We start from the raw sequence: 26,404 nt of genomic DNA on the forward strand, positions 1-26,404 counted from the left end.
AAATAAAGCATAAATATACGAGCTTAAAAGGTTAAAATCACAGCAAATTCGATCAAACAAAACTTTGTAAGCAGGATCAATTGCACACAACACTGTGGTAAGGATTAAAATGCAACGAAAAAGTAACTTCAAGTTTATATGTTTCAATATGCACGTAGGCTTAAATTTGATTTTATGACTTTACCACTGTACATCTTAGTGACTAGGAAAGTGTACAACATTCAATTACATTGTTTCCATCATTAATAAAATATACGTTTTTTTTCAATGCATATTAAAGGATATAATTAACTTCAGTTTTTCATTATAAAAATCAAACTATATTCACATATTCACATGTTAGGTGCATGAGCCTGTTCCACCAAATAAAAAGTTTCAGAGAGTGTCACTCTCTGACTTGCCATCCCATTAACCAACACCTCTTGAATTTGTAGATAATTAGTCACGGTAATATTCCATTGTGGACCATAGCTCAAAGACTTTAAAGGGTGGGATACCACCCCCCCCCTCCTCCTCCCACCCCCCACCCCCACCCCAATGTGTTTTCTGGTGGCAGAGGCGAATTGCCATTGGCCGGTGGGATCTTTGGTCCCGCTGATGTCAGTGCTGTTTTGTGAGCCCACTGCGGTGGGGGTCGCCATCAGTGGGACTGGAAGACGGGAAGAGCCAGAAAATCTTGCCCAGTTCCTGATCAAAGGGGAGAACCTGATTTTTTAGTCTATCTCAGTTCTACTATCAAGAACAGTCACTGAGACCACAGATGAATCATGACAGTCCCTGGTAGTTTTATACTGAGAGATAGAAAGACATACATGCATACACACAAAAACATGACTTTACAATTTGCACATATTTTGCAATTTGTTTGTGCTTTGTTCATATTAGAAGCTTAAAATGCTGCACCATTTTATGGTTAACATTTAGGATTCATCTAGCTTCTAACCTCAACAGTCATTCGTCATTATACATCAATTGGAAGAGGAAAGATTTTACAAAATATCAGAAGAGCAACAACTGGTGTTGTCTCTCAAAACTATGATTATTAATAATGAATTGCTTTTCCACAGAATAATTAGCAATGTAAAGTGTTTCAAATAGATGCTTTTTGCATTTTAACTAATTTAAAAAGCAGAATATCCTACAATGAGATTCCAAAAGAAATTTCCCCTTTGAGAGAAGCATCCCTGCCTTCCTCAATGGTGGTACAATTGGCTTTCTTAGTCCCTGAAAAAACAAACACCATCAATTTCCAAGCCTGACTGCTATTCAATTATGTATGCTGGATGTGCACACATTTTGATGTCAAATAAGAAAAAGCAACAGTTTGGTTACGATGGCCCCACAAGTCATCTTGCCAGTTGACTCTTACTGACCTTTGCAAGGCTTGCAAATTAAGGTTGGTGACAGTGATGAGATACAGGAAGGTACTTCCTGTTCATTGAAATTCACTGCAGCAAAGCATCTATATATAATTTCAGTAAGCAAAGGTTGGGGCAAAATTATTGAAAAGAAAGTTAATTCTAAGTTCCAAAATCTCTTTATCTGGTCACTGTTCACACCTGCATCAACCCAAAATTTTACAAAATAACAGTGAAGATATGGCTCTCAATGATTTCTTATACACAAATGGTACAACAATTTCATATGCAAGGAGATATGCTGTTAATTGCAACTATCCCGAAGTTGTCTGTATAGCCATCAGCCTTACATAAACAGGATTTTGTTATCCGCCCTATCATTCAAATGCATTGAATGGTGTGAAGTTGAAGTATTTTCATGATAAATACAAACTAAACACATGCATGGAAATTTAAGTTGTGTCCATTTCAGTCTAAGTACCTTTTTCAGAATCAATCTCTTCAATAATGACATTTAAGTGTGGAGTCTCATTTCAGGGGCGAAATTCTCCGGAAACGGCGCGATGTCCGCCGACTGGCGCCCAAAACGGCGCAAATCAGACGGGCATCGTGCCGCCCCAAAGGTGCGGAATGCTCCGCATCTTTGGGGGCTGAGCCCCAACCTTGAGGGGCTAGGTCGGCGCCGGACGAATTTCCGCCCCACCAGTTGGCGGAAAAGGCCTTTGGTGCCCCGCCCGCTTGCGCGGAAATGACATCTCTGGGCGGCGCATGCGCGGGAATGCCGTCAGCGGCCGCTGACAGTTTCCCACGCATGCGCAGTGGAGGGAGTCTCTTCCGCCTCCGCCATGGTGGAGACCGTGGCGGGGGGCGGAAGGGAAAGAGTGCCCCCACGGCACAGGCCCGCCCGCGGATCGGTGGGCCCCGATCGCGGGCCAGGCCACCGTGGGGGCACCCCCCGGGGCCAGATAGCCCCGCGCCCTCCCCAGGACCCCGGAGCCCGTCCGCGCCGCCTTGTCCCGCCGGTAAGGTAGGTGGTTTAATTTACGCCGGCGGGACAGGCCGGAGAATCGAGTGGGGGGGGGCCCGCCAACCGGCGCGGCGCGATTTCCGCCCCTGCCGAATATCCGGTGCCGGAGACTTCGGCAACCGGCGAGAACGGGATTCACGCCAGCCCCCGGCGATTCCCCGACCCGGTGAGGGGTCGGAGAATCTCGCCCCAGATTTCCATCGTTGGCGATTTTAAAAGGACAAACTATACTGTTTAGTTTTTCCTTTTTGTTTCTTTACTCTCAATCCAATTTTCTTTCCTTCTCTTTTTGTACCTGATTTGACACTGAATTCACCAACTCTAATTTGCATTTCCTTCTTAGCTCTTTTGCTGTTTCCCTCACTGCGGTGTTATCAGCTTGCACAAAATTTAAAAACCTAAGCAACACGAGCAAGTCTAATAAATGGCAGATGCCAGTAAATTCCCTGCCACAGGAAATTATAGCCACTACGTGACAGAACGCTAAGTTTTGTCATTGAACAGTGAGAGGGTGACAGAAATGGGTGTTTGTGTGATAAGTGTTTTTTAGAGGCATGAATGAGGTAAATGATTAAATGAACACATCGCTTTGCTTGAATCAAAGGATGTATTGCTATACATAATTTTGTCTGTTGTATTTGATTTTGTTCTTATTCTATCAATATTATAAATATACATACTAATGCTAATTAATGAATCATGAAAACAAATCCAAGTGAGAATTTTGACAGATTTGCAAATTGGAATCAGTATGCAGCAGTCTCTCTGTTTACTCCTTTTCTTGGATTAGCCACAACAATTATATCTCGTTTGGCAATTCCTCCTTTATGATACCTTGCAGAAAAAAAGTGCTGTAGTTGTGCAAGACAAAAGTCGACATTGTCCTTAAATAGCCATGAGAAAATGATTTCTTGTCTCCCCTCCACAGCCCTGCAAACTAGTTTTTATACAGCAAACCGCCTGGCCTGCCTGTGACTTCCAATATTTGAGTTGAACATTTAGTGCAAGCAGCAGATGCTACAGCAACATGACTAGTGTTTGATATCTGCTCTTAGTTCAATCATCCAATGACAATCACACCCGGAACTATATATAGGGAAAAATATTTTACTGTCATATTAATCGGATAGATTTTCAGGAACATTTTACTAATATTTTCAATGGTGATGCAGAGAAATGTAGCAGTTAAAGTTGGTAAACTTTACTACCTTGTCACTGAGGTAACACTACCTTGTCACTCAGGTAACAACTTTCTAAAATAAACATTGATTTTGAATTAAAGTGCATTTTTAAACTTTAGATATTTTAACGTTTTCACACAGAGTAAAGTCCAGACTACACAATAAGTTTTACGTAGCTCTTCATGGTCAGATAGTTTCATTTTTTCAGTATTTTCTTTGAATGCGTGCATCAGTAACAAGGCTGCGATGTTTTTGTGTGCCACAGATGGCATGCTCCGGCCTGGACCTTGAGCCAGAAACACCGTTTGCTATGATCTAAAAAAAAAATTTGACAGGAATGTTATATTATTAATAATATCAGTCTGTATAATTCAGATGCATAATATGTTGGACGATAATATAATACACTATGATATTGGTGGGGGAGGGTGGAGGTCAGATCGAGTAGATAGGGAGAAAGTATGGCGAATCTAGGACTAGTGGCACAGTCAGAAAATTACAACCAGACCTCTCTTGAGGGAAATTAGGAAACATGTCTTTGCACAAAGGTTGACAGGAATTTGGAACTGCCTTCTGCAAATGGCAAATAGTGCTCGATCACTTGTTAATTTTCAAACTGAATGTGAAAGTTTTTGTTAGTCAAAGGTATTAAGGATATGGGACAAAGGCGGGTATTTGGTGTTAGGGTTCAGATTAATCATGATCACGCTGAATAGCGAAAAAGGCTTGAGTGGCAAAATGACTACTTCTGTTACTGTGGGAGCGATTTAATGGAAATGTTTCTAAGTGGGGTAGCAAGTGGGAACTGCCACAAGCTTCTCAACGCTCGGCCTAGCGAGGCCGTCCCCGCTATAAAACATTAATTGGATCATTTAACGAGGCTCCACGGACTTCACGCTGCAAATGGCTGTCCTGCGGCTGATTCGCCGGGACCGCACTCGCCAGCCCCCCACTAACAATAGAGAGCAGCACTTAAACCACTCCTGCACAGCCAACCCCAAACAGTTCAGAACCATACCACCCAGGAGACCAGCCCCACGATTCGGTGATGCCTGCCTGGCCAGGCAGTTGGATGCGGTAGAGGTCAGACGGGATGTTGTGTTCCCCCAAGGGTCTCGGCGGGTTTCACTGGACACAGGGCAGCCAGTGCCACCTGGATGGAAGTGGCAGCAGCCATCAGCTCGGGGAGCGTCGCCAGGAGGACTGGCACCCAATGTCATAAGAAGGTCAACAACCTCCACCGGGCCGCACGGGTGGGTTGACATCAGCCTCCCGATCTCCTTCCACCAGCATATGCCTGGCACCGCCACGCCCTGCCCAGCACTGTTCCATGCCCCGGCCAAGCCATGTCCAGCAGTGCTGCCCCTGCCCTCCCCTCCCCACATACTCTCCATCCCCCCCATACTCGCCACCCCCACAAACATCCATCCCCTACATACTCCCCACCTTTCCCATCCCCCCCATACTCCTGACCCACTCCCCCAATGCCCCCCACCCACCCATATTCCCTATCCCAGCTCCAAACTCCCTACCCCACTACTCCCCACCCCCACGACTCCCCATCCTCACCCACTACTTCCCATTCCCCCCATATGTCCTATCTCCACCCCCCCCCCCCCACAGAACCCCCCACCCCCACGATGAACAGCGTGAGCAGTTCATGATTCCCCCTCTGTATCCATGCAGGCGATGTTGGTCCACAACAGGAGGGAGGGTCCAGATGGGCAGTGGAGAGCTGGACATCAGAGTCCTCACCCCCTACAAGGATCGGGCCCTGGAGGGCGGGGGGGTTGCCGGGGACAGATCTGTCACCAAAGTGGAGGTTGGGGTGCGGTGCAGAGGTGAGGTTACACTATCTCCCACCAGGTGACCTGAGTTGTTAATGCCACACAGACTGGCCCATCCCTCCCACTGACCACATGTCCATTTTCATACAGAATCCTCATCCGACAGTACCAGTCTATCTGGAATGATACCCCCCTATCTCCTGTCATAATATCCACGCATGTATATAATGAGGTGCAGATAGGCAGTGACTGACACACAGGATGACCAGTAAGCACACAGCACAGTGCAGCCAATCACCAGACAGGACACTACCACTATAAAGCCAGAGGGCACTAGGTTTCCCGCTCTGTCTGGACCCAGACACTGAGACAGTCAGAGTCCACGAGCTAGCACAGTGCAAACACCATGCGGTAGCTAGTAAGTCTGGTCAGGCTAGTACAAGGTCTCCAGTCAGTTCAGTATAGTGTCGACCCACAGTTAAATATGTATGTTAGTTCTATCATTCAATAAAACCATTTTGGATCTTCCACAGTGTTAGAGGTCTGTTTCTCGCATCGCTGCATCAAGTGCAGTCCACACCGAACCAACCTGCCTAACACATCATGGTACCACGGAGTGATACTGAAAATTGACGGACCTACCTCGAGTGAATCAGCATTGACCAGCAAGCAGCCATCTAGTGACATGGAAAATATCCAGCCTCCTCTGCAGCTCAGCATCTCCGACAACCTTGGCACAAATTGGAAGCTCTTCAAGCAAAAGCTCCTCTGGTACATTGAGGCCTCCGACCTCGAAGCAGCATCGGATGCCAGGAAGATCGCGCAATTTCTCTCCACCGCGGGGGACCATGCCATCCACATCTACAACTCCCTCACGTTTACTGACGGCGAAGACAAAACAAAATTCAAAACAGTCCTGCTGAAGTTTGACAGCCACTGCGACATTGAGGTGAATGAGAGCTTTGAATGGTACGTTTTCCAGCAGAGGCTTCAGGGCAAGGATGAACCTTTTCAGTCCTTCGTCACCCATCTCCGCATCCTAGTGCAGTCATGTAACTATGACTCGACGGCTGATTCCATGATCAGATCGTTTTCGGGGTCCACTCCGACTCCCTTCGGCAGCAGCTCCTGAAAGTCAAACAGTTGACCCTCTCTGTCACTATCAAGATGTGCGTTGTCCATGAGCATGCTAAGAATTGTTACTCCCACATCAGGCCGGCAGAAACTGCAAAGCTGGCCTCCCACGAGGCGGAACGGGTGCAGGCCATTGCACAAATGCAGGGCCTGAGCATCGAGGAGAGTGGCCGTTTCACGCGCTTTTCCCAGGTCCCTGCGCATGCGCGCCACGACCGAGTGGACGACAAGCCTGACAACCCGACTGCGCAGGTGCGTAGGTCCAAATTGTGGCTCTGCCCATTTAAAGCGGCAATGTCCGGCAAAAGGACGCCGGTGTCCACAGTGTGGCAAGCTTGGCAGCTACGCAGCCCTTTGCAGATCTGCTCCACCGCTCAGCAGCCAGCGATCCCAGCTGCGGCGCTATAGTGTCCGCTCAATACAACAAGGCATGCCAGATTACGATCCCGACAGCCCAACAGACCCTGATGCTGAGTGCCTCAAGTCCTCATACCGGGTGGGCATCATAACTACACAGGCGCTGCCTTCCACCACACCTACGCAACGCCTCACGATCCTCAGTGTGGATCCCGACGACGAGTGGTCTGCTGTCCTCACAGTGAACAAGGCCTGCATCCGGTTCAAACTGGACACCGGCGCATCGGCGAACCTCATCTCGAAATCCGACCTCGACACCATCCGCGCCAAACCAAGCATTCTTCAACCGGCCTGTCAGCTCCTTGACTACAATGGCAACGCCATAGCTGCCAGTGGCTCGTGTCAACTGGGGGTATCCAATAAGGCGATCAAGGCGATGCTGCGGTTTGAAATCATCGGGCCTGACAGAGCATCTCTGCTCGGTGCTCGTGCCTGCAAGCTCCTGAACCTTGTTCAACGCGTCCACACCATGTCATCCTCACCGGCGACGGCCTCGCCCGATGGAAACTTGCAAGCCGACATAGATGACATCATCACGCAGTACCACAGCGTGTTCGACGGAATGGGCACGCTCCCATACCGATACAAAATCCTGCTCAAGCCGAACGCCACCCCTGTCATTCATGCACCTCGCCGGCTGCCGGCGCCCCTCAAGGATCGTCTGAAGATGCAATTACAGGACCTCCAAGACCAGGGCATCATATCAAAGGTTACAGAGCCCACAGACTGGGTCAGCTCCATGGTCTGCGTCAAGAAACCATCAGGGGAGCTTCGCATTTGCATTGACCTGAAGGATCTAAACCGCAACATCATGAGGGAGCACTACCCGATACCAAAACAAGAAGAGTTGACCAGTGAGATGGCTCATGGCAAATTCTTTACTAAGCTCGACACCTCCAAGGGTTTTTGGCAAATACGACTGGACGCAAACAGTCGCAAGTTGTGCACGTTCAACACCCCGTTTGGTCGTTACTGCTACAACCAGATGCCTTTTGGCATCATATCTGCCTCCGAAGTATTTCATCGCATCATGGAACAGATGATGGAGGGCATCGAGGGGGTACGAGTGTATGTTGACGATGTCATTATCTGGTCCACAACGCCCCAGGAGCACATCACTTGCCTCAAAAAGGTATTCCAAAGAATCCATGAACATGGACTTCAGCTCAACAGGGCCAAGTGCTCATTTGGTCAATCGGAGATCAAATTCCTAGGTGACCACATCTCGCAGCTGGGCGTATGGCCAGACGCCGACAAGGTCTCGGCGATCAACGCCATGAAGGACCCCAGAGGACAAAAAGGCGGTCCTCCGCTTTCTCGGAATGGTTAACTTCCTCGGGAAATTCATTCCCAATATGGCATCCCACACCACGGCCTTCCGCCACCTCGTCAAAAAGTCGACGGAATTCCAGTGGCTGCCCACGCATGAAGAGGAATGGCGCGAGCTCAAAGCAAAACTCACGACAGCCCCGGTCCTAGCGTTCTTCGACCCAACCAAGGAAACCAAGATATCAACTGATGCAAGCCAGGACGGCTCCTTCAGCGGGAAGACTACGCGTCCTGGGCTCCAGTGGCGTATGCCTCCAGGGCCATGATGCCCACTGAGCAACGGTACGCTCAGATTGAGAAGGAGTGTCTGGGCCTCCTAACAGGGATAGTCAAGGTCCACGACTATGTTTATGGGCTGCCAAAATTCACGGTAGAGACGGACCACAGGCCTGTAGTCCACATAGTCCAGAAGGATTTAAACGACATGACACCGCGGTTACAGCATATTCTTCTGAAGCTACACCGCTAGGATTTCGAACTGGTCTACATGTCAGGTAGAGAGCTGATTGTTGCAGATGTCCTGTCCAGGTCCATTACCACACCGCATGAACAAAGTGACTTCACCTGCCACATAGAAGCCCAAGTGCAGTTGTGTGCCTCGAACCTTCCGGCCTCCGACGAACGGGTGATCCAAATTCGTGAGGAGACAGTCAAGGATCCTCTGCTGCAGCGAGTGATGCAGCACCTAAGCAATGGGTGGCAGAAAGGACAATGTCCCCAGACGACCTGACGGTGGTAGAGGGAATCCTTCTGAAACGCGACAGAATCGTAATTCCACAGAGTATGCGTGCTATGGTGCTGGGCCAACTCCATGAGGGTCACTTTGGAGTCGAGAAATGCCGACGCAGAGCTCGGGAGGCAGTCTATTGGCCGGGCATCAGCCAGGACATTGCCGATACAGTCCTCAACTGCCCTACCTGTCAGAAGTTTCAGCCAGCTCAGCCCAAAGAAACGTTGCAGCAGCACGAGATCGTGACCTCTCCGTGGTCCAAAGTAGGTGTGGACATTTACCACGCCAAGGGGCGTGACTACGTACTCCTGGTCGACTACTTCTCCAGTTACCCAGAAGTAGTGAAACTGTCCGACCTCACGTCGAAGGCGGTAATCAAAGAAACATTCGCCAGGCATGGGATACCGCTCACGGTAATGAGCGACAACGGTCCCTGCTTTTACAGCCAGGAATGGTCTGACTTCGCACAGTCCTACAACTTCCGTCACGTTACCTCCAGTCCCCACTACCCGCAGTCAAACGGGAAGGCCGAAAAAGGGGTCCACATTGTAAAGCGGCTGCTGTGCAAAGCTGCAGATTCAGGCTCTGATTTTAACCTAGCAATGCTGGCATACAGGGTGACCCCACTGTCCACTGGATTGTCTCCAGCCCAGATGCTCATGAATCGCACTCTGAGGACCACAGTTCCAGCCATCCACGTTCCCGACCTTGACCACCTCACGGTCCGACAGAAAGTGCAGCAGTCACGGGCCCAACAGAAAGCCACATACGATGCCCATGCCACAGATCTGCCTGAGCTGGCCCCAACTGATCATGTTCGCATACAGTTGCCTGAGGGCGGCTGGTCAGCCATAGCTGTCGTGCTCAAACAAGTGGCCCCAAGATCATCCCTTGTCCGCATGGCTGATGGCTACCTGCTATGGCGCAACAGACGGGCACTGCAAAGAGTTCCACGCCCACTACCTGACCGGTGTGCCCCACCGCCTACGATGCCTCCTCCGGACGTACCCTACCACGAGGCCATCAATCTACCAGCAATCCTGCCGGTCCACGCGCCCACCGCGATGCCAGCGATCCCGCCTCTCCAAGCGCAGGTGGCTCCTAATCCGCCTCTGCGTTGATCAACTAGAATTCGGCGGCCACCACAAAGACTAAATCTATAGACTGAGCTTTTGTACAATTTTGTGACTTCACCACTTGGACCTCTGTAAATATTGTTTCGTTTGCCATATATCTGCACTACCGCAACCTTCCTATGTATATACGTTCGTTTAGACATCTTTCTGTATATAGTCAGACATATATATATATATATATATATATATATATTTATAAGCATCCACACCTTAGTATTTATTTTCAAACAGAAAAAAGGGGGAGATGTCATAATATCCACGCATGTATACAATGAAGTGCAGACAGGCAGTGATTGACACACAGGATGACCAGTAAGCACACAGCACAGTGCAGCCAATCACCAGACAGGCCACCACCACTATAAAGCCAGAGGGCACTAGGTTTGCTGCTCTCTCTGGACCCAGACACTGAGACAGTCAGAGTCCATGAGCTAGCACAGTGCAAACACCATGCGGTAGCTAGTAAGTCTGGTCAGGCTAGTACAAGGTCTCCAGTCAGTTCAGTATAGTGTCGACCTACAGTTAAATATGTATGTTAGTTCTAGCGTTCAATAAAACCGTGTTGGATCTTCTACAGTGTTAGAGGTCTGTTTCTCGCATCGCTGCATCAAGTGCAGTCCACACCGAACTGACCTGCCTAACACATCACCTCCCACGAGAACACCTCGGAGGGGAGCTCCGAGGAGACCACCATATTTGCAGCACAGCTGTGATCCCCAGCCTCCACCAGTGCAGAGACACATACCTAATTGGGTGGCAGTAGTGGATAGGCGTCTAGGGCACAATCTGGTGAGCACCACATAGTTGTTGATACACATCATGTGGAGGCAGGAACACCCAGGTGATACAGCAGTTGGAGGTCTGCTGGATCTCAGGACCCAACTGGGTCCCAGCCGGATGTAGAACATGCTATTCTGGGGTGGATGGAGATGTTAGGGAGCGGCTGGGACATTCGGAGGGCAATATCAGCGACACTACAGCAGGTCCATAGCTGATTGGAGGAGTCCCAGAGGCTACTGGCGCAGAAGATGTCATCAGCAATGCATAGCACCAAGGCCAACATTGCTAGGATGCCGACCGCAGTGGAGTTCCTGGTGCATGACGTCAGCAGCATGAGAGGAGGTGTCTGAATTGTGGCACAGTCAGTGATGGCCATGGCTGAGTGCCGTGGCGGATTGTCCCAGTCACTGGGGGATGTGACCGAGTACCAGATGGACCTTGATGAGACGCTGCGGAGCATGTCCCAGTCTCAGGTGGGTATTGCCAAGGCTCTCCAGAACATGCCTTGGTCAGTGCGGGAGGTGTCCCAGTCTCAGGTGGGCATTGCCGGGGCCCTGCGGAGCATGTCCCAGTCATTGAGGAGCATCAACACTGTGCTGTCGATCCAGCTGCCCGTCCGTCCCGAGGTGAACCCCAGGGCCCTATTGCACCAACTCAGAGAAGTGGCTGCTGGGTGCCAACATGGAGCTACAATATGGAGTGACGACATGGCCGCCAGCTCCCCCAAGATCCACCCCCCCCCGACAGCAGCACGTCTTGGAGACAGCACCCGGAACATGAGCACGAACGGATCACTGAGAGGGCACGGGGTGGGGGGGCAAGAGTGCAATGGCGAGGAGGGGCGAGGGGGAGAAGAGTGGGGTGGCATCATCGGGGGATTGGGGCTGTTGGGGACACATGTATAGCATTAAAAAACGTTGCACTCGAGAAATATAATGCCTCAGACACTTCCGCAATGCGGATCGAGGGACATGGAGGTCTTTGTTGCGCACCTCCCACCCCACCCCACCCCACCACCTACCCTGGCACACCATTTACCTTGTGCAGGTGGTGGGTGTGAGCAAGAACTCGGACAGGCAAGAGTCAGACTAGGGCAAAGATTGAGGAGCACCAACACTCGGCTCTCAGCAAGTTATCATCAACCCCCCCATCCCCACCCCACGTCCTATGAGGAGCGGGCGAGAATGAGGGTCACTCTGGCTTTCAGGGCTTGCAACCGCTGCCATCCATCCTATGGCTAGTCCTGCATGTGTCCCCCGGGCTCGTCCTCAGCCCCTCCTGGTCTGGCACCTCCTCGTCTTCCTCCTTCTCATAAGTGGCCACATGTTCCTCCAACCCCACCTCCAGCACTGTGTCCCGCTGCTTTGCCAGGTTATGGAGGGCACAGCAGACCACCACAAAGTGAGTGACCCCCTGGGGGGTGTACTGAAATGCACCTCCAGGGTGGTCAAGGCATCGGAACTGCATTTTGAGCAGTCCGATGCACCGTTCAGTGATAGACCGGGCTGGTGGCTGCATGGGTATTGTTATATCGGGTCTCTGCATCGGTCACCAGCCTCTGTACTGGCTGTGTTGATATGCCTATGGGCTATATCATAGATGGATGGTGTGTGACCTCCAACCAGCAGGTGGCGGTGCAGACACATCATGCGGTCTCTAGACTGAGGGCATGTGACCAGTGACTCCCATATAAGTGGAGATACATCCGGCCATCTTCAGAAGATGAATGAGAGGGTAATAAAACATGCAAGTGAATGGTCAGTGCTAGGTACAGATTCCAGAGGAGTAATAAGCAGACTCCACGATAACTTGCTCTGTATCAGATTGCTATCTTACCACACAAGACTCAATAAAAGATTCTGGTTTGGACAAGTCGAAGTGTTTGGTGGAATTCTTCGTAAGGTACAAAGGACCAACACAACATGGTACCACAAGTGCTGAAGATTTAAAGATAGTGACGGCAGTGATAACATTAGGCATTCGGCTTGAAGACCAGTCTGATGAACTGCAGCCTTAGGCAACCTAACGCATAAGAAAATACTGAAGCGCGAGATGGATGGATTGCGGGCCCCCCACCAGCTTCAGATGCCAGGTAACCTAGGTGAGAATTGGCGGCTGTTCAAACAGCAGTTCAAACTTCATGTTTCGGCCCTGGGCCTACAGGCCCAGCCTGCTAAAAGCTCATTTGCGTTGTGCAGGTCCACAAGTGCACAAACTGTACAACTCATCTGTGTTTGATAATGAGGAGGATCACAAGAAATTTGATGAAATGATGAAGCACTTTGATAAGCATTGTTCCCGTAAGAAGAATGAAACGTTTGAGTGCTATATGTTCCGTATGCATACCCAAAGACCTGGTGAATCATTTGACAGTTTTGTCACAGATTTGAGGCTGAAGGCCCAGTCATGAAACTTCAGCAACCTGAAATCTTTGTTAATCTGCGACCAAATCGTCATTGGTATAGCTGATGATAAGCTTTGGGTGATATTGGGCAGGAAGATTGGGTGCTGGGAAACATGGTGAAATTTGCCAGGCGAGCGAGATAGCTGCACAGAGGGTAGGCGGCTGGGTTCAATTCTGGCCTTGGATGACTGGCTGTGTGGAGTTTTCACTTTTTTCCCCTCTCGGCGTGGGTTTCCTCCAGGTGCTCCGTTTTCCTCCCACAGTCCAAAGATATGCAGGTTAGGTGGATATCTTTAGGGATCGCTCCCAGTAATTGATTGGAAATTAGCCTTAAGTGATGATTAATGGTTTCTCACCACGCTACGGTGGGACCTGATTTCGGCAACGGGAGCGGGCGGTTAGATCACAAACTGATTGCTGCCTGATGTAGTTGTGATTTTGGGCCTTTTCCACGATCTAACCAATTCAGTGCGCTCTCATTTAAGCGCAACATGGCCATTAAATCACACCCATATGTTTATGTTTGGGAAAGGACCACTACAAACAATTAAAACAGAAAAAACACATCTTTAAGAGTAGAGCAAATTGTAAAGCGGAGAAAATAGCAAGGCTGATCTGACCAAAATGAGTTCTGCAGATACTTATGATTTTGATCTTATTTCTCCAAAAAACATTTTGATATACTGTAATTTTTATAAATGTTGCAAATAATCATCATGCTTTGTTTATTACATAAACTGATAGAGTGGATACAACTGCACTGTGAGCTTAAAATACACATTTTGAAAATAGTGAAGTAACCAAAGTGTAATATTAGAAAAATAAAGATAAAAAGCTACTGGCAAATGAGCTCTGCCCTCCGTTTCGCCTTCTAACCACTGCTTCCTCCTCCCATCATTCTAACTGGAGTTAAAAGCAGGTCTAACCCCATCAATATTTGGCTCAATATCAGGGTACCTTTCAAGGAAAACATCTGGTACAACTCATCAGGGGCTGTAAAGCACAGGGCTAAATCGCTGGCTTTGAAAGCCGACCAAGGCAGGCCAGCAGCACGGTTCAATTCCCGTACCAGCCTCCCCGAACAGGTGCTGGAATGTGGCAACTAGGGGCTTTTCACAGTAACTTAATTTGAAGCCTATTTGTGACAATAAGCGATTTTCATTTCATTCATTTCATTAGATTCAGATATAATGTGGTGGTGACATTTCAGAGTGCTAGATACAACATCATCAGGAGTAATTAGCACAGGGAAAGGCAGTTGGAAGAAATGATGTGGAGCAGAAGAGAATGCATATTACTTACAAAAGAAGATGGAATCTGTGAAAGGCCATTAGATGTACTTTTCTGAACAGTTTCTTGAATATCTAAGTAAGGTTTGAGAAGAAAAGCAAATTTTTAACTTTCTAGAAACATTGCAGTGTGGAATTTTTGTAAGATTCTAGATTTTCATGCAATCTAAATTGTTATTTTGTAACTAATTTAATTGAATTTTCATTTGTATTACTCAATGCCATAACTTCAATGGAATATTTCTCCCTCCCACCCCAAAGCCCTTGAGAAACAACATAGAAATTGAATGCATGGATCCTCCCCGATAACATATGCAAAGTAATCCACACAGACCAAGCAGCCTCGTGCCCAATGCTATGCTGGGCAGGTTATTGTCAGGCAGAGTGAGAGTTGTAGCAGAACAGTTATCTTCACTGTCTTTGGGTCGGAAACAAGGCAGAAAAATTATTTGGCTTCCCATGTCTGACTGTTGTTCAAAGGTGGGAACTGAGTTAGATTGGGATTAGCTTTAATAAATCTCATGGCTGAATAGCCTGACAACCTATACTTTCAGGTGGCAACTCCAGCTGTTTTCAGAAGAGGGACGTAAAAATGAACTGTTTGAGTAATGTGTATTGGGTGCGATTCTCTGGAAAGATTGGTAGCGAGTGGGAACTGCCGCGAGCTTCCTGGTGCTCGGCATGGTGAGGCCAGCAACGCTATTCAAAATCAATTGGTCCACTTAACGAGGCCCCATGGGCTTTTCTCCGCAAATGAAGGCTCGCCAGCCGATTCGGTGGCACTGCCAGCCCACGCCCCCTCCGCTAACAAGGTCAAGCAGCACTGACAGGATTCATTCAGGATCTCATAGTTAGGGATCCTCTCGGAAGGAGCGATCACAATATGGTGGAATTTAAAATACAGATGGAGGGTGAGAAGGTAAAATCAAACACTAGTGTTTTGTGCTTAAACAAAGGAGATTACAATGGGATGAGAGAAGAACTAGCTAAGGTAGACTGGGAGCAAAGACTTTATGGTGAAACAGTTGAGGAACAGTGGCGAACCTTCCAAGCGATTTTTCACAGTGCTCAGCAAAGGTTTATACCAACAAAAAGGAAGGACGGTAGAAAGAGGGAAAATCGACCGTGGATATCTAAGGGAATAAGGGAGAGTATCAAATTGAAGGAAAAAGCATACAAAGTAGCAAAGATTAGTGGGAGACTAGAGGACTGGGAAATCTTTAGGGGGCAACAGAAAGCTACTAAAAAAGCTATAAAGATAGATTATGAGAGTAAACTTGCTCAGAATATAAAAACAGATAGGAAAAGTTTCTACAAATATATAAAACAAAAAAGAGTGGCTAAGGTAAATATTGGTCCTTTAGAGGATGAGAAGGGAGATTTAATAATGGGAGATGAGGAAATGGCTGAGGAACTGAACAAGTTTTTTGGGTCGGACTTCACAATGGAAGACACAAATAACATGCCAGTGACTGATGGAAATGAGTCTATGACAGGTGAGGACCTTGAGAGGATTGTTATCACTAGGGAGGTAGTAATGGGCAAGTTAATTGGGCTAAAGGTAGACAAGTCTACTGGCCCGAATGGAATGCAACCCAGAGTGCTAAAAGAGATGGCTAGGGAAATTGCAAATGCACTCGTGATAATTTACCAAAATTCACTGGACTCTGGGATGATCCCGGGGAATTGGAAATTAGCAAACATGACACCACTGTTTAAAAAAGGAGGTAGGCAGAAAGCGGGTAATTATAGGCCAGTGAACTTAACTTCGGTAGGAGGGAAGATGCTGGAATCTATCATCAAGGAAGAAATAGCGAGGCATCTGGATGGAAATTGTCCCATTGGGCAGACGCAGCATGGGTTCATAAAGGGCAGGTCGTGCCTAACTAATTTAATGGAATTTTTTGAGGACATTATCAGTGCGGTAGATAACAGGGAGCCAATGGATGTGGTATATCTGGATTTCCAGAAAGCCTTTGACAAGGTGCCACACAAAAGGTTGCTGCATAAGATAAAGATGCATGGCATTAAGGGGAAAGTAGTAGCATGGATAGAGGATTGGTTAATTAATAGAAAACAAAGAGTGGGGATTAATGGGTGTTTCTCTGGTTGGCAATCAGTAGCTAGTGGTGTCCCTCAGGGATCAGTGGTGGGCCCACAATTGTTCACAATTTACATAGATGATTTGGAGTTGGGGACCAAGGGCAATGTGTCCAAGTTTGCAGACGACACTAAGATGAGTGGTAAAGCAAAAAGTGCAGAGGACACTGGAAGTCTGCAGAGGGATTTGGATAGGCTAAGTGAATGGGCTAGGATCTGGCAGATGGAATACAATGTTGACAATGAGAGGTTATCCATTTTGGTAGGAATAACAGCAAAAGGGATTATTATTTAAATGATAAAATATTAAAACATGCTGCTGTGCAGAGAGACCTGGGTGTGCTAGTGCATGAGTCGCAAAAAGATGGTTTACAGGTGCAACAGGTGATCAAGAAGGCAAATGGAATTTTGTTCTTCATTGCTAGAGGGATGGAGTTTAAAACTAGGGAGGTTATGCTGCAATTGTATAAAGTGTTAGTGAGGCCACACCTGGAGTATTGTGTTCAGTTTTGGTCTCCTTACTTGAGAAAGGACGTACTGGCACTGGAGGGTGTGCAGAGGAGATTCACTAGGTTAATCCCAGAGCTGAAGGGGTTGGATTACGAGGAGAGGTTGAGTAGACTGGGACTGTACTCGTTGGAATTTAGAAGGATGAGGGGGGATCTTATAGAAACATATAAAATTATGAAGGGAATAGATAGGATAGATGCGGGCAGGTTGTTTCCACTGGCGGGTGAAAGCAGAACTAGGGGGCATAGCCTCAAAATAAGGGAAAGTAGATTTAGGACTGAGTTTAGGAGGAACTTCTTCACCCAAAGGGTTGTGAATCTATGGAATTCCCTGCCCAGTGAAGCAGTTGAGGCTCCTTCATTAAATATTTTTAAGATAAAGATAGATAGTTTTTTGAAGAATAAAGGGATTAAGGGTTATGGTGTTCGGGCCGGAAAGTGGAGCTGAGTCCACAAAAGATCAGCCATGATCTCATTGAATGGTGGAGCAGGTTCGAGGGGCCAGATGGCCTACTCCTGCTCCTAGTTCTTATGTTCTTATGTTCTTAAGCAGCACTTGCTCAGCCAACCCCAACCAGCTCGCAATAATGTCGCCGTGGAGACCATCCCCAAGATTCAGGGATGCTGACCTGGGGAGGCTGTTAGACGCAGTGGAGGCCAGAAGGGATGTCCCATTCCGACGAGGGTCCCAGAGGGTTAGCCATATGCAACCAGTGCTACCTGGAACAAGGTAGCGGTGGCTGTGAGCACCAGAGGTGTGACCAGGAGGACTGGCCTCCAGTGCCGGAAAAAGGTCAACAACCTACATTGGGCAGCACGAGTGAGGAGACACCAATGTCTTCCCCCCATGACCTTTCTGCCCCCACGCGAGTATCCATCCCCCAATGCTCCATGCGACCCCCAACCCTCCCTCCACCCTCCCTGAACCCTTCTTTCCCAAGCAACCCCCCACCACCGTGAACCTTATGGCTAGCGATGCTTTCTCTGTGTCTTCTCAGGAAAGGCTCTCCCACAATTGCCGGGAGAGGGCCCAGACTGATGGAGGTGTGCCAGACGTAAGAATCCTCAGCATCTTTGAGGAGCGTGCCCTGGATGTAACTGGGCTGGCCGAGGACAGAGCAGTCACCAATGTGGAGTCGAGAGGACACGGCACAGGTGAGGAACCACTGGGCTCCACCCGGAGGTCCTGTCAAACATGAGTTGTTATTACCTTACTGACTGAGCCATCCATCCCACTGACTGCAATGCAGCCCAACCTCCGAACACTTGGCCCATCTTTCCAGGCATCTCCCCTCCCCATAGCACTCACCCACCCTCCGGCCGTGGACATGTCCCCGGAGCAGTGTCTCATCTCCTGGGTGTTCAAATGTTGGTTGCTGAGTGTGTGGTGTTGCCTCTTGCAGTGTTCAAGCATAGTGTCCATACATCAGGTCTGATTGGGCTAGGCAATGACTCCCACATGCGACATGGCCGCTTACCCACGAGAATCCACTTGGGTTGTGTGAAGTGCTCACTTAACCACGATTGCCAATACCTAAGCAATAGCCTTCAGCTGCTTGGACAGAGGCCTTGACAGTTGGTGAGGGTTATGCTGGGACATTGGTTAGCACTGCTGCCTCACAACTCCAGGGTCCCAAGTTCAATCCAGCCTCGGGTGACTGTCTGTGTGGAGTTTGCACCTTCTCCCCATGTCTGCGTGGGTTTCCTCCGGGTACTCAGGTTTCCTCCCACAGTCCAAAGATGTGCAGGTTAGGTGGTTTGGCCATGCTAAATTGCCCTTTAGTTTCAAAAAGGTTTGGTGGGGTTACTGGGTTACGGGGATAGGGTGGGGATGTGGGTTTGGGGTGCTCTTTCCAAGGGATGGTGCAGACTCAATGGGCCGAATGGCCTTCTGTACTGTAGGGATTCTATGGGTGGTCAGTGGGTCAAACGGGTCGGGGCAGAGTTGCTCCCGGAATGGACACACACGATCCAGGGGTTGGCATGGTGGTGCTGCGCGCGGTTGCTGCCCGGTTTCCCCCCCAGCATCCCCCTTCCCATGTCGGCCCACCCATGCGGAGGGTCCCCCACCATCAGCTGAGGGTCCCCCCAAGAAGCACTGGGGTGGCTTGCTCAGCGCCCCAGGACTCTTTGCCTATGAGCAAAGATAGATACTCACCTCCTCAGCTCCCAACAGGAGCCCTTCCGCCAGGTTCACGTTTTTCAAAAGGAGTACTAATCGGTGCCAGTGTGAACAATTGCTGGGGAGGCCACTGAATGACAGGAGGCCATTGTATACGGGATGGCTCTCGCTAATTGTATGGAAATAGGGTTTATGTGGTGATACTTGGTTTCTCTCCATGCTGCGGCGAGATCCCAATTTCACCTGGGGGAGTGGGCCGGTTGCATTGCAAACTATTTGGCACCCGTCACGGTTCTCATTTTCCAGCTCTCCCTCTATTCACCGGCTTCGTTTCGCTTGAGCGCGAAGGTAACGAGGCGGGAAGATCGCGCCCGATATGTTTACGATTGTTAACTGGGAATGCAATAAAGAGGCTGCATATACTCCATTAGAGGGAGCCAATTGATTCGATATGGCTTGAGGTGCACCATTCCACAGATGCGCGATAGCGCAAGAAGGCCGGTGTCTATGAACTACCACACCTGGTATGGGATTGAACCCAGGCTATTGGTGTCATTCTGCATCACACGCTAGCCGTCTAGCCAAATGAGCTAACCAAACCCCCCAAAAGGCTGCACGTGGTGACACCACTATTTCTGGGTAGAATGAAGGTGATTGCCTAAGTCCCCTGTCAGTCACATCGGGAGAAGGCACTGTTGTAAGAAACGAGAAGGAAATATAGATAAAGGATGTCAGCAAACAGAGGTTATTTTAAATAATCTATATTTTTGAGTTTAATTTTGTGCTTCTGTGTAAGAAAGGGTTAAAACTTTATTTAGATTCATGTTAAACCCATGTACGTGGGTTTTGGTTTCATTTCAAAATATGCCTGCATTGTGATTAAAGAGTTTAAAACGTGAAAGTAAACAGTGTTAAAGACTAGGCTGCTGTTTAGCAACCATAGGTTAGAAAGAACTTTTGAGTTCATTTTTAAGCTGGACCCAGAAGCGGTTGGAACCAGGTACCTGAGAGGATGCAGCTTTCACAGAAAGCAAGTCCCAGAAGATAAAGAACAGATAGTTCTAGAAACTAAGGAATGAAAAGTCAAGTCCCAGGAAGACTAAAGTCAAAGGGATAAAGAGAACTGGAATCTGAACAAGGTACTGGTCACTTTATTTAAATAAAGGGTCAGGTAATGGCTGCCAGCTAAATGCAGAGCTGAAGGGTGCAGACCTGGTGAAGCTGGCTAGCAAGAAGCCAGATATCTGAAGTAATCCTATGGTTGGTGCTACCTCAATACAGCCTGTGAAGCAGTGGTGGTCTATAGGCATGGCTGGGTATCTGAGAGATTGCGTGAAAGCTTGACTGCATGTTGCGATCCAAGACAGAGGAATGCTGAAAGGAGAGATTAAAATCCTGAAAAAGTGGATCATTGGTGAAGGCATTTGAGAGAGACCATTGTTTGGGAGAAGATTCAAAGGTGTATTTTCGAGAGTGGAGTTTATAAACATTCATGTGCAAATCAGAGTTCCAGTGAGACCAGTTGGCTTATAATGTGATAAGTATATTGAAGGGATTTTGATGAGAAATCCACAGAAAGTGTATTGGGTGGTATCTGCTGTGGTGTGTCTGACCACAGTAGGCCTGTTGGTTTACAGGGACTGACGCAAGGCGGGATTCTCTTACCCTGTGCCGGGTCGGAGAATCGCCGGGGGGGGGGGGGGGGCGCGCGAATCACGCCAAGCCTCAATATCAGAGAACCCCGCCCAGTGTATTTAACAAGAACAATGTTGTATAAGATATAGAGCGTGATTCTCCCAAAAAATTTCTAAGTTCATTTGTGCGGATTTTTCTGAGAACCCCCCAACTTCCCATTGGCTCTGTCGGGAGTTCCCCACCACTATTCAATGACACTTATTCATTTTTTTGGACTCTGGGGATTTTATCACCAGTTTAGCCCACAATGAGAATTGTGGTGATATGCCTATGGGCCATATTATAGTTGGATGGTGTAAGACCTCCAACCAGCATGTGGCAGTACAGACACACCATGCAGTCTGAAGACCAAGGACATGTGACCTGGAACCAGTATAAAAAAAAGAGGCTCATCGGGCCATCTCCAGAACATGAGATAGAGGGTAATAAGACGTGAAAGAAACAGGTCAGCAGAAGTTGTAAGTTACAGAGGAGTAGCAAGACTCCATGATAACGTACTCTGTATCATATTGCCGTCCTACCGCACAAGACGCAATAAAAGAATCTTGTTTTGGAAAGATCGAATGTTTGGTGAGTTCTCGTTGAAAGTACAAGGAACCAAATACAACAAGAATTTTTATTAGCACTGGGCAGCTGCACTCAGAGATCTGGCCGCCATTTTGAAAGGATGCCCTGTTCTTTATGGGAGCTTGTGAGTCCCCCATATCCCCCCACCCATGGGCAATGTCATCCCCCACCCCACCACCCTCCTCCCCCCACCCCAAGTGAGGAGTTCGAGGGCGTCTGGTGTATTCTCGTGAGCAGGTCTTAAATAGGTTTAAGACCTACTTCCGGGAGCGCCCTTTCGAATCCAACTCACTATGGGTTCTCGGAGGACCCTCCCTCTTCAGACACCCCCCAAACTCCACTGCAGCACCGCCTCCCTGCCAGGACCCCTACCTGTCACCCCCCAACCTCCCCGAGGCCCCTACATGTCTGTCCTGCCCACCGCTATCCTTCAAATCCCACCTCCACCCTCCTTTCATGGCATGGCCACCCACAGGCCCTGACCCTTGGCAGTGCCATCCTGGCACCTGGGCACCCTTGCACTGCCACCAAAGCAGTGCTCCAGCCAGCTTGGCAGTGCCACCCAGGCACCTTGGTAGTGCCAGGGTGGCAGTACCAAGGTGCCAGCAAGGCAGTGCCATGGTGCCCACGTTCCAAGGGGAGGGCTAGGGGGCCACCCTGAACTATCCCTCACCAACCAGGGGTCTCCAATGGCACAGGATACCCTCCGGGTGCCGGGAGTATGGGGGACGACACCTGTTCTCAGTGGCCGTCAAGGTGATGGTCGTCCTAAATCTTTTCACCACGGGTCCTTCCAGGCGTCAAGTGGGGACCTCAGTGCACAGGTGCACCCGTGCCGTCACGAGGGCCCTATAAGCCCAGGCGGGTCAATACATCCATTTCAATGTGGACGGAGCCCATCAGGCTGCCGGGATAGTGGGGTTCATCGCCAATGCCGGGATGCTCTGGGTCCAGGGCGTGATCGATGGGATGCATGTACCACCGCCCCAGCCCAGGCCAGCCCACCCCTCACAACCATCAGACAGAGCACTGATGCAGGTTGTAACAGTGGTAACAGGTGTTTAATGTGAACAAATATATACAGATTTTTGTCTCCTCGGGCGACCGGGCCTGGGTGGGCCCAGCTGCTGCTCAGGTGTCCTAGGTGGCATGGTGCTGCCCTGTTCTGTCCGCTGCCAACGAGATGCACCAGGGACAGGAGTCGGGAGTCTGAGGTACTGCGGCTTTCCGGCACCTTCCCTGTGGGAGTCACCGGCATGGGCCCAATCACCCACTCCTCCCTCTGGGTGCGCGAGGGCCCCGGGGTACTCCATGGGCCGGAGGTGCAAACGGAGCTATCCTTCGAGGCTCCCCCACCACCTGGTGCTGCCAGTCCTGGAGGCCCTCTCTGGTCTCGACCAGGGTCTGCACGCTCACGGCCATTTAGCACAAGGAGTGGCCATTTCCATCTGGAATTGCGCCACATCACTCATTGACTGTGCCACCATCTTCTTGGTCTGTGTCACATCACCCAGTGATTGCGCCATTTCCCACTGGGACTGGGCTACCTCCCTCTGTGTCTGCGCCACATCAGCCAGTGCTTGGGCAATGCCGGCAACATTCCCAGCCATGGCCTGCTGTGACTGTGCCACTCTTGGAAGCGCCGCTGCAATGTCCAGGTGGCTCTGTTGCCTGTGAGACGGCAGCCCTGTCTGGGCCTCAGCCAGAGCCTGCACGGAATGCTCCAGGCCTTGGACATGCATGATCCACAGCCACGACAGTCACCCCCAATGCCTTCACGGATTCTGCATTGGCGTTAACACTTAGTCTCAGAAACGAAGAATCCCGCTGCTCGTCTATTGAGCCAGAGCTCCATTCTGGAATCTTACTGTCCAGTAGTAACATCAGCAGGGATCAAAGCAAGGGAACCAAGAACTAGCTGTGAAGCCATCGTGGAAGGATTCAGGTAAAGATTTGTTAATTGAAAGATTGGTTGACAAGAATGAGTTTTGAGCATATTAATCAAGGCAAAAAGAAAAGTGGAGAGATTTGGGAAAGAATTCTAGAGATTTGAGGCAGTTGAGAGGTGGGTGACCAAGTGTGGGGAAAAAAGAGCGGAGTTCAGGGGGAAATGCACAGTGTCATGGGACCAAAGAATGTGAAAGGAAACAAACAACAGGATTAGGCTGGATGAGTTTATAGATATAATAAAGCAAAGTTGTGGAAGGATTGGAGGATGTAGGTTTTAAATTCACTGGATCAGGGGATTGTTTCATTAACTTTAATTATGTATATAAAATCAACTAATTGCTATATCTGCAACTAATATTTATTTCAGAATGGCGATTGACATAATTGTGTTATCCAATGAGTTGGAGGTAGTGCAAGATTTACACCAGGATTTTAAAGTCTATTTACTCAGAAAACAGAATTCATTCAAAAGCATGTCCATGATAACGCAAAACGAACCCATGATCAAAGTAACAATAATGTCTCCCAATGAAAGCAGAGTGATTTTTTTCAGTTAAATATAGAGTAGTGGAAAGTTATATAGCAGCACGGTAGCATAGTGGTTAGCTCCAGGGTCCCAGGTTCGATTCCCGGCTTGGGTCACTGTCTGTGTGGAGTCTGCACGTTCTCCCATTGTCTGTGTGGGTTTCCTCCGGGTGCTCCAGTTTCCTCCCACAGTCCAAAGATGTGCAGGTTAGGTGGATTGGCCATGCTAAATTGCCCCTAGTACCTTAAACAGGTTAGGTGGGATTGCTAGGTTACAGGGATAGGATGGAGGCGTGGGTTGCGTAAGGTGCTCTTTCCGAGGGTCAGTGCAGACTCGATGGGCCGAATGGCCCCATTCTGCACTGTAAATTCCATGAAAAGTTGACAATTTTTCCAACAAAATGCAACGAGCAGAAGATAGTTACATACAAATTATGTAAGTAAAATCAATCCCAGTCACTTTGAGCTAGCAACATGGTCTCCAGTGTCAATAATTGGCACGGTAGCACAGTGGTTTGCACTGTTGCTTCACAGTACCAGGGTCCCAGGTTCGATTCCCAGCTTGGGTCACTGTCTGTGCGGAGTCTGCATATTCTCCCCGTGTCTGCGTGTTTCTGCCGGGTGCTCTGGTTTCCTCCCACAAATCCCGAAAGACGTGCTTGTTGGGGAATTGGACATTCTGAATTCTCCCTCCGTGTACCCAAATGGGCACCAGAATGTGGCGACTAGGGATTTTCACAGTAACTTCATTGCAGTGTTAATGTAAGCCTTCTTGTGACAATAATAAAGATTATTATTATTAACCTATATTCTGGCTGGAAATAGTAGTGTCACAGCCAAGGGAGCTGGGCAGGTGTGCTGAACCTGCAGTAAGGTCATGATACCCCAAATTCGAGTTACAGGTTTTGCATCACTCATTTAGACTAACAATATTTACATCCATGAACTAAAAATATCGAAGTAAAACTCAAACAAAAGTGGGAACTTTAACTCAAAGGTTTAATCCACTTGGGTCAGAATTCCTTGCATATTAGTAGGAAAGTTTTAGCTCGAGTTCATAGATTAATTTACTTACACTGCAATCTTTGATCGAGGCGATCTAATGACTGAAGAAGTTTTTGTTCTTCAAATGACAGTGCACTGAGGCCTAATCGTTGTACTTTGTTTTGAAGAAAACTGTATCGTTGAGTCTCCATTGCTTCCATAGCAGTCAGGATGTCACTATCTATGGCAGATGTTTCCACCAGGTTTTCTGCCAGCATAAATTGTTCAGTGCTTTCTGAAACAGCTAAAGAGATAAGCAATGCAAAAACAGTTGATCTTATTCAGATTTTTAAATTGCAATTTTAATGCTACCAGTACCCAAGTTGAAAGTTTAAACACCTGGAAGCAAATGAGTGACAAGGAAGAGATTAAGGGGGTGATTTTGAGCCCAAAATAACTATGCGCATGATTGGCGATACAGGAGCAAAATCCAGAGAAAATCGGGAAATGCAATTCTCTCCAAAGAGTTTGCGGTTCCCAATTTTTCCCACCCCTCGCTGGCATCGTCACAAGGCTCCCATTCCTCATATAAACAGATTTTAATGAATTTAAATATTATTCACAGTTCTCCCTGCCACATAATTCCCTCATCACTAAATATTCAAACCTTGCCATTGTGATGTGATGTTGCCGAGGTTTGGCCAAACGAGAATCAGTTGAAGGAATCCTTCTCGGGACACAGAAGAAAGTGTAGGCCCCGGGTGAGTAAGAGGGATATGCCTGAGCAGTGCCAATCGGGCAATGCAAAGCTGACAGTGCCAACCTGTGCCGAAGGCAATGCCGGGGGCGGGACTAGCGAGAGTCCCATGGGGTGGATTGTTTATTTATGTTTGTTTTCAAGAAGGAATAAAATATAGCTCGTGGGGCGAAACGGATCAAAGGATATGGGGGAGGGGGAAGGTGGGAACAGGCTATAGAGTTGGTTGATAAGTCATGATCATAATGAATGATGGGGCAGAATGGCCGACTGCTGATCCTATTTTCCATGTTTAGTGCCGGCAATACTTCTGTGGTAAGCTGGGGGGGGAATACTGACGATGAATATTGGGCGAGGGGAATAACGGTGATGATTGTCGGGGGAGCGCTGGGAAAAGGGGAATGCTGCCAATGAATGCCGGGGTGTTGGGGAGAATGTCGACGATGAATGTTGGGGGATGGGAGGGTGGGAGGGAACAATGACGATGATTGTTGGGGAGGGGTGGGAATGCTGGTCATGATTGCTGGAGGGCGAGGTGTGGGGTAATGTCGGCGGGGATGGGGAATGCTGGCGATGGTTGTTGGCAGGGAGAGGGAAAGAGAATGCTGGCGATGGTTAAGGGG

At 48.6% G+C, this 26,404-nt stretch overlaps 1 protein-coding gene across 5 annotated transcripts in view; it reads right to left on the reverse strand.

Moving 5' to 3' along the window:
- Positions 1-521: 521 nt before the first annotated feature.
- cep126 (centrosomal protein 126) overlaps positions 522-26,404 on the reverse strand; it is a 253,245-nt gene continuing 227,362 nt past the window's right edge. For all 5 annotated transcript variants that reach the window (XM_072476359.1, XM_072476358.1, XM_072476360.1 and 2 more), the window contains 3 exons: positions 25,116-25,328; positions 14,586-14,647; positions 522-3,881 (listed from right to left, as the gene is read on the reverse strand). In XM_072476359.1, coding sequence (XP_072332460.1) covers positions 3,771-3,881; positions 14,586-14,647; positions 25,116-25,328 — 386 coding nt within the window. In that variant the 3' untranslated portion in view covers positions 522-3,770. The remainder of the gene's footprint in view (positions 3,882-14,585; positions 14,648-25,115; positions 25,329-26,404) is intronic.

This window comes from Scyliorhinus torazame, chromosome 15 (genome assembly GCF_047496885.1).
Source record: "Scyliorhinus torazame isolate Kashiwa2021f chromosome 15, sScyTor2.1, whole genome shotgun sequence".
In the NCBI taxonomy this organism is placed as follows: domain Eukaryota; kingdom Metazoa; phylum Chordata; class Chondrichthyes; order Carcharhiniformes; family Scyliorhinidae; genus Scyliorhinus; species Scyliorhinus torazame.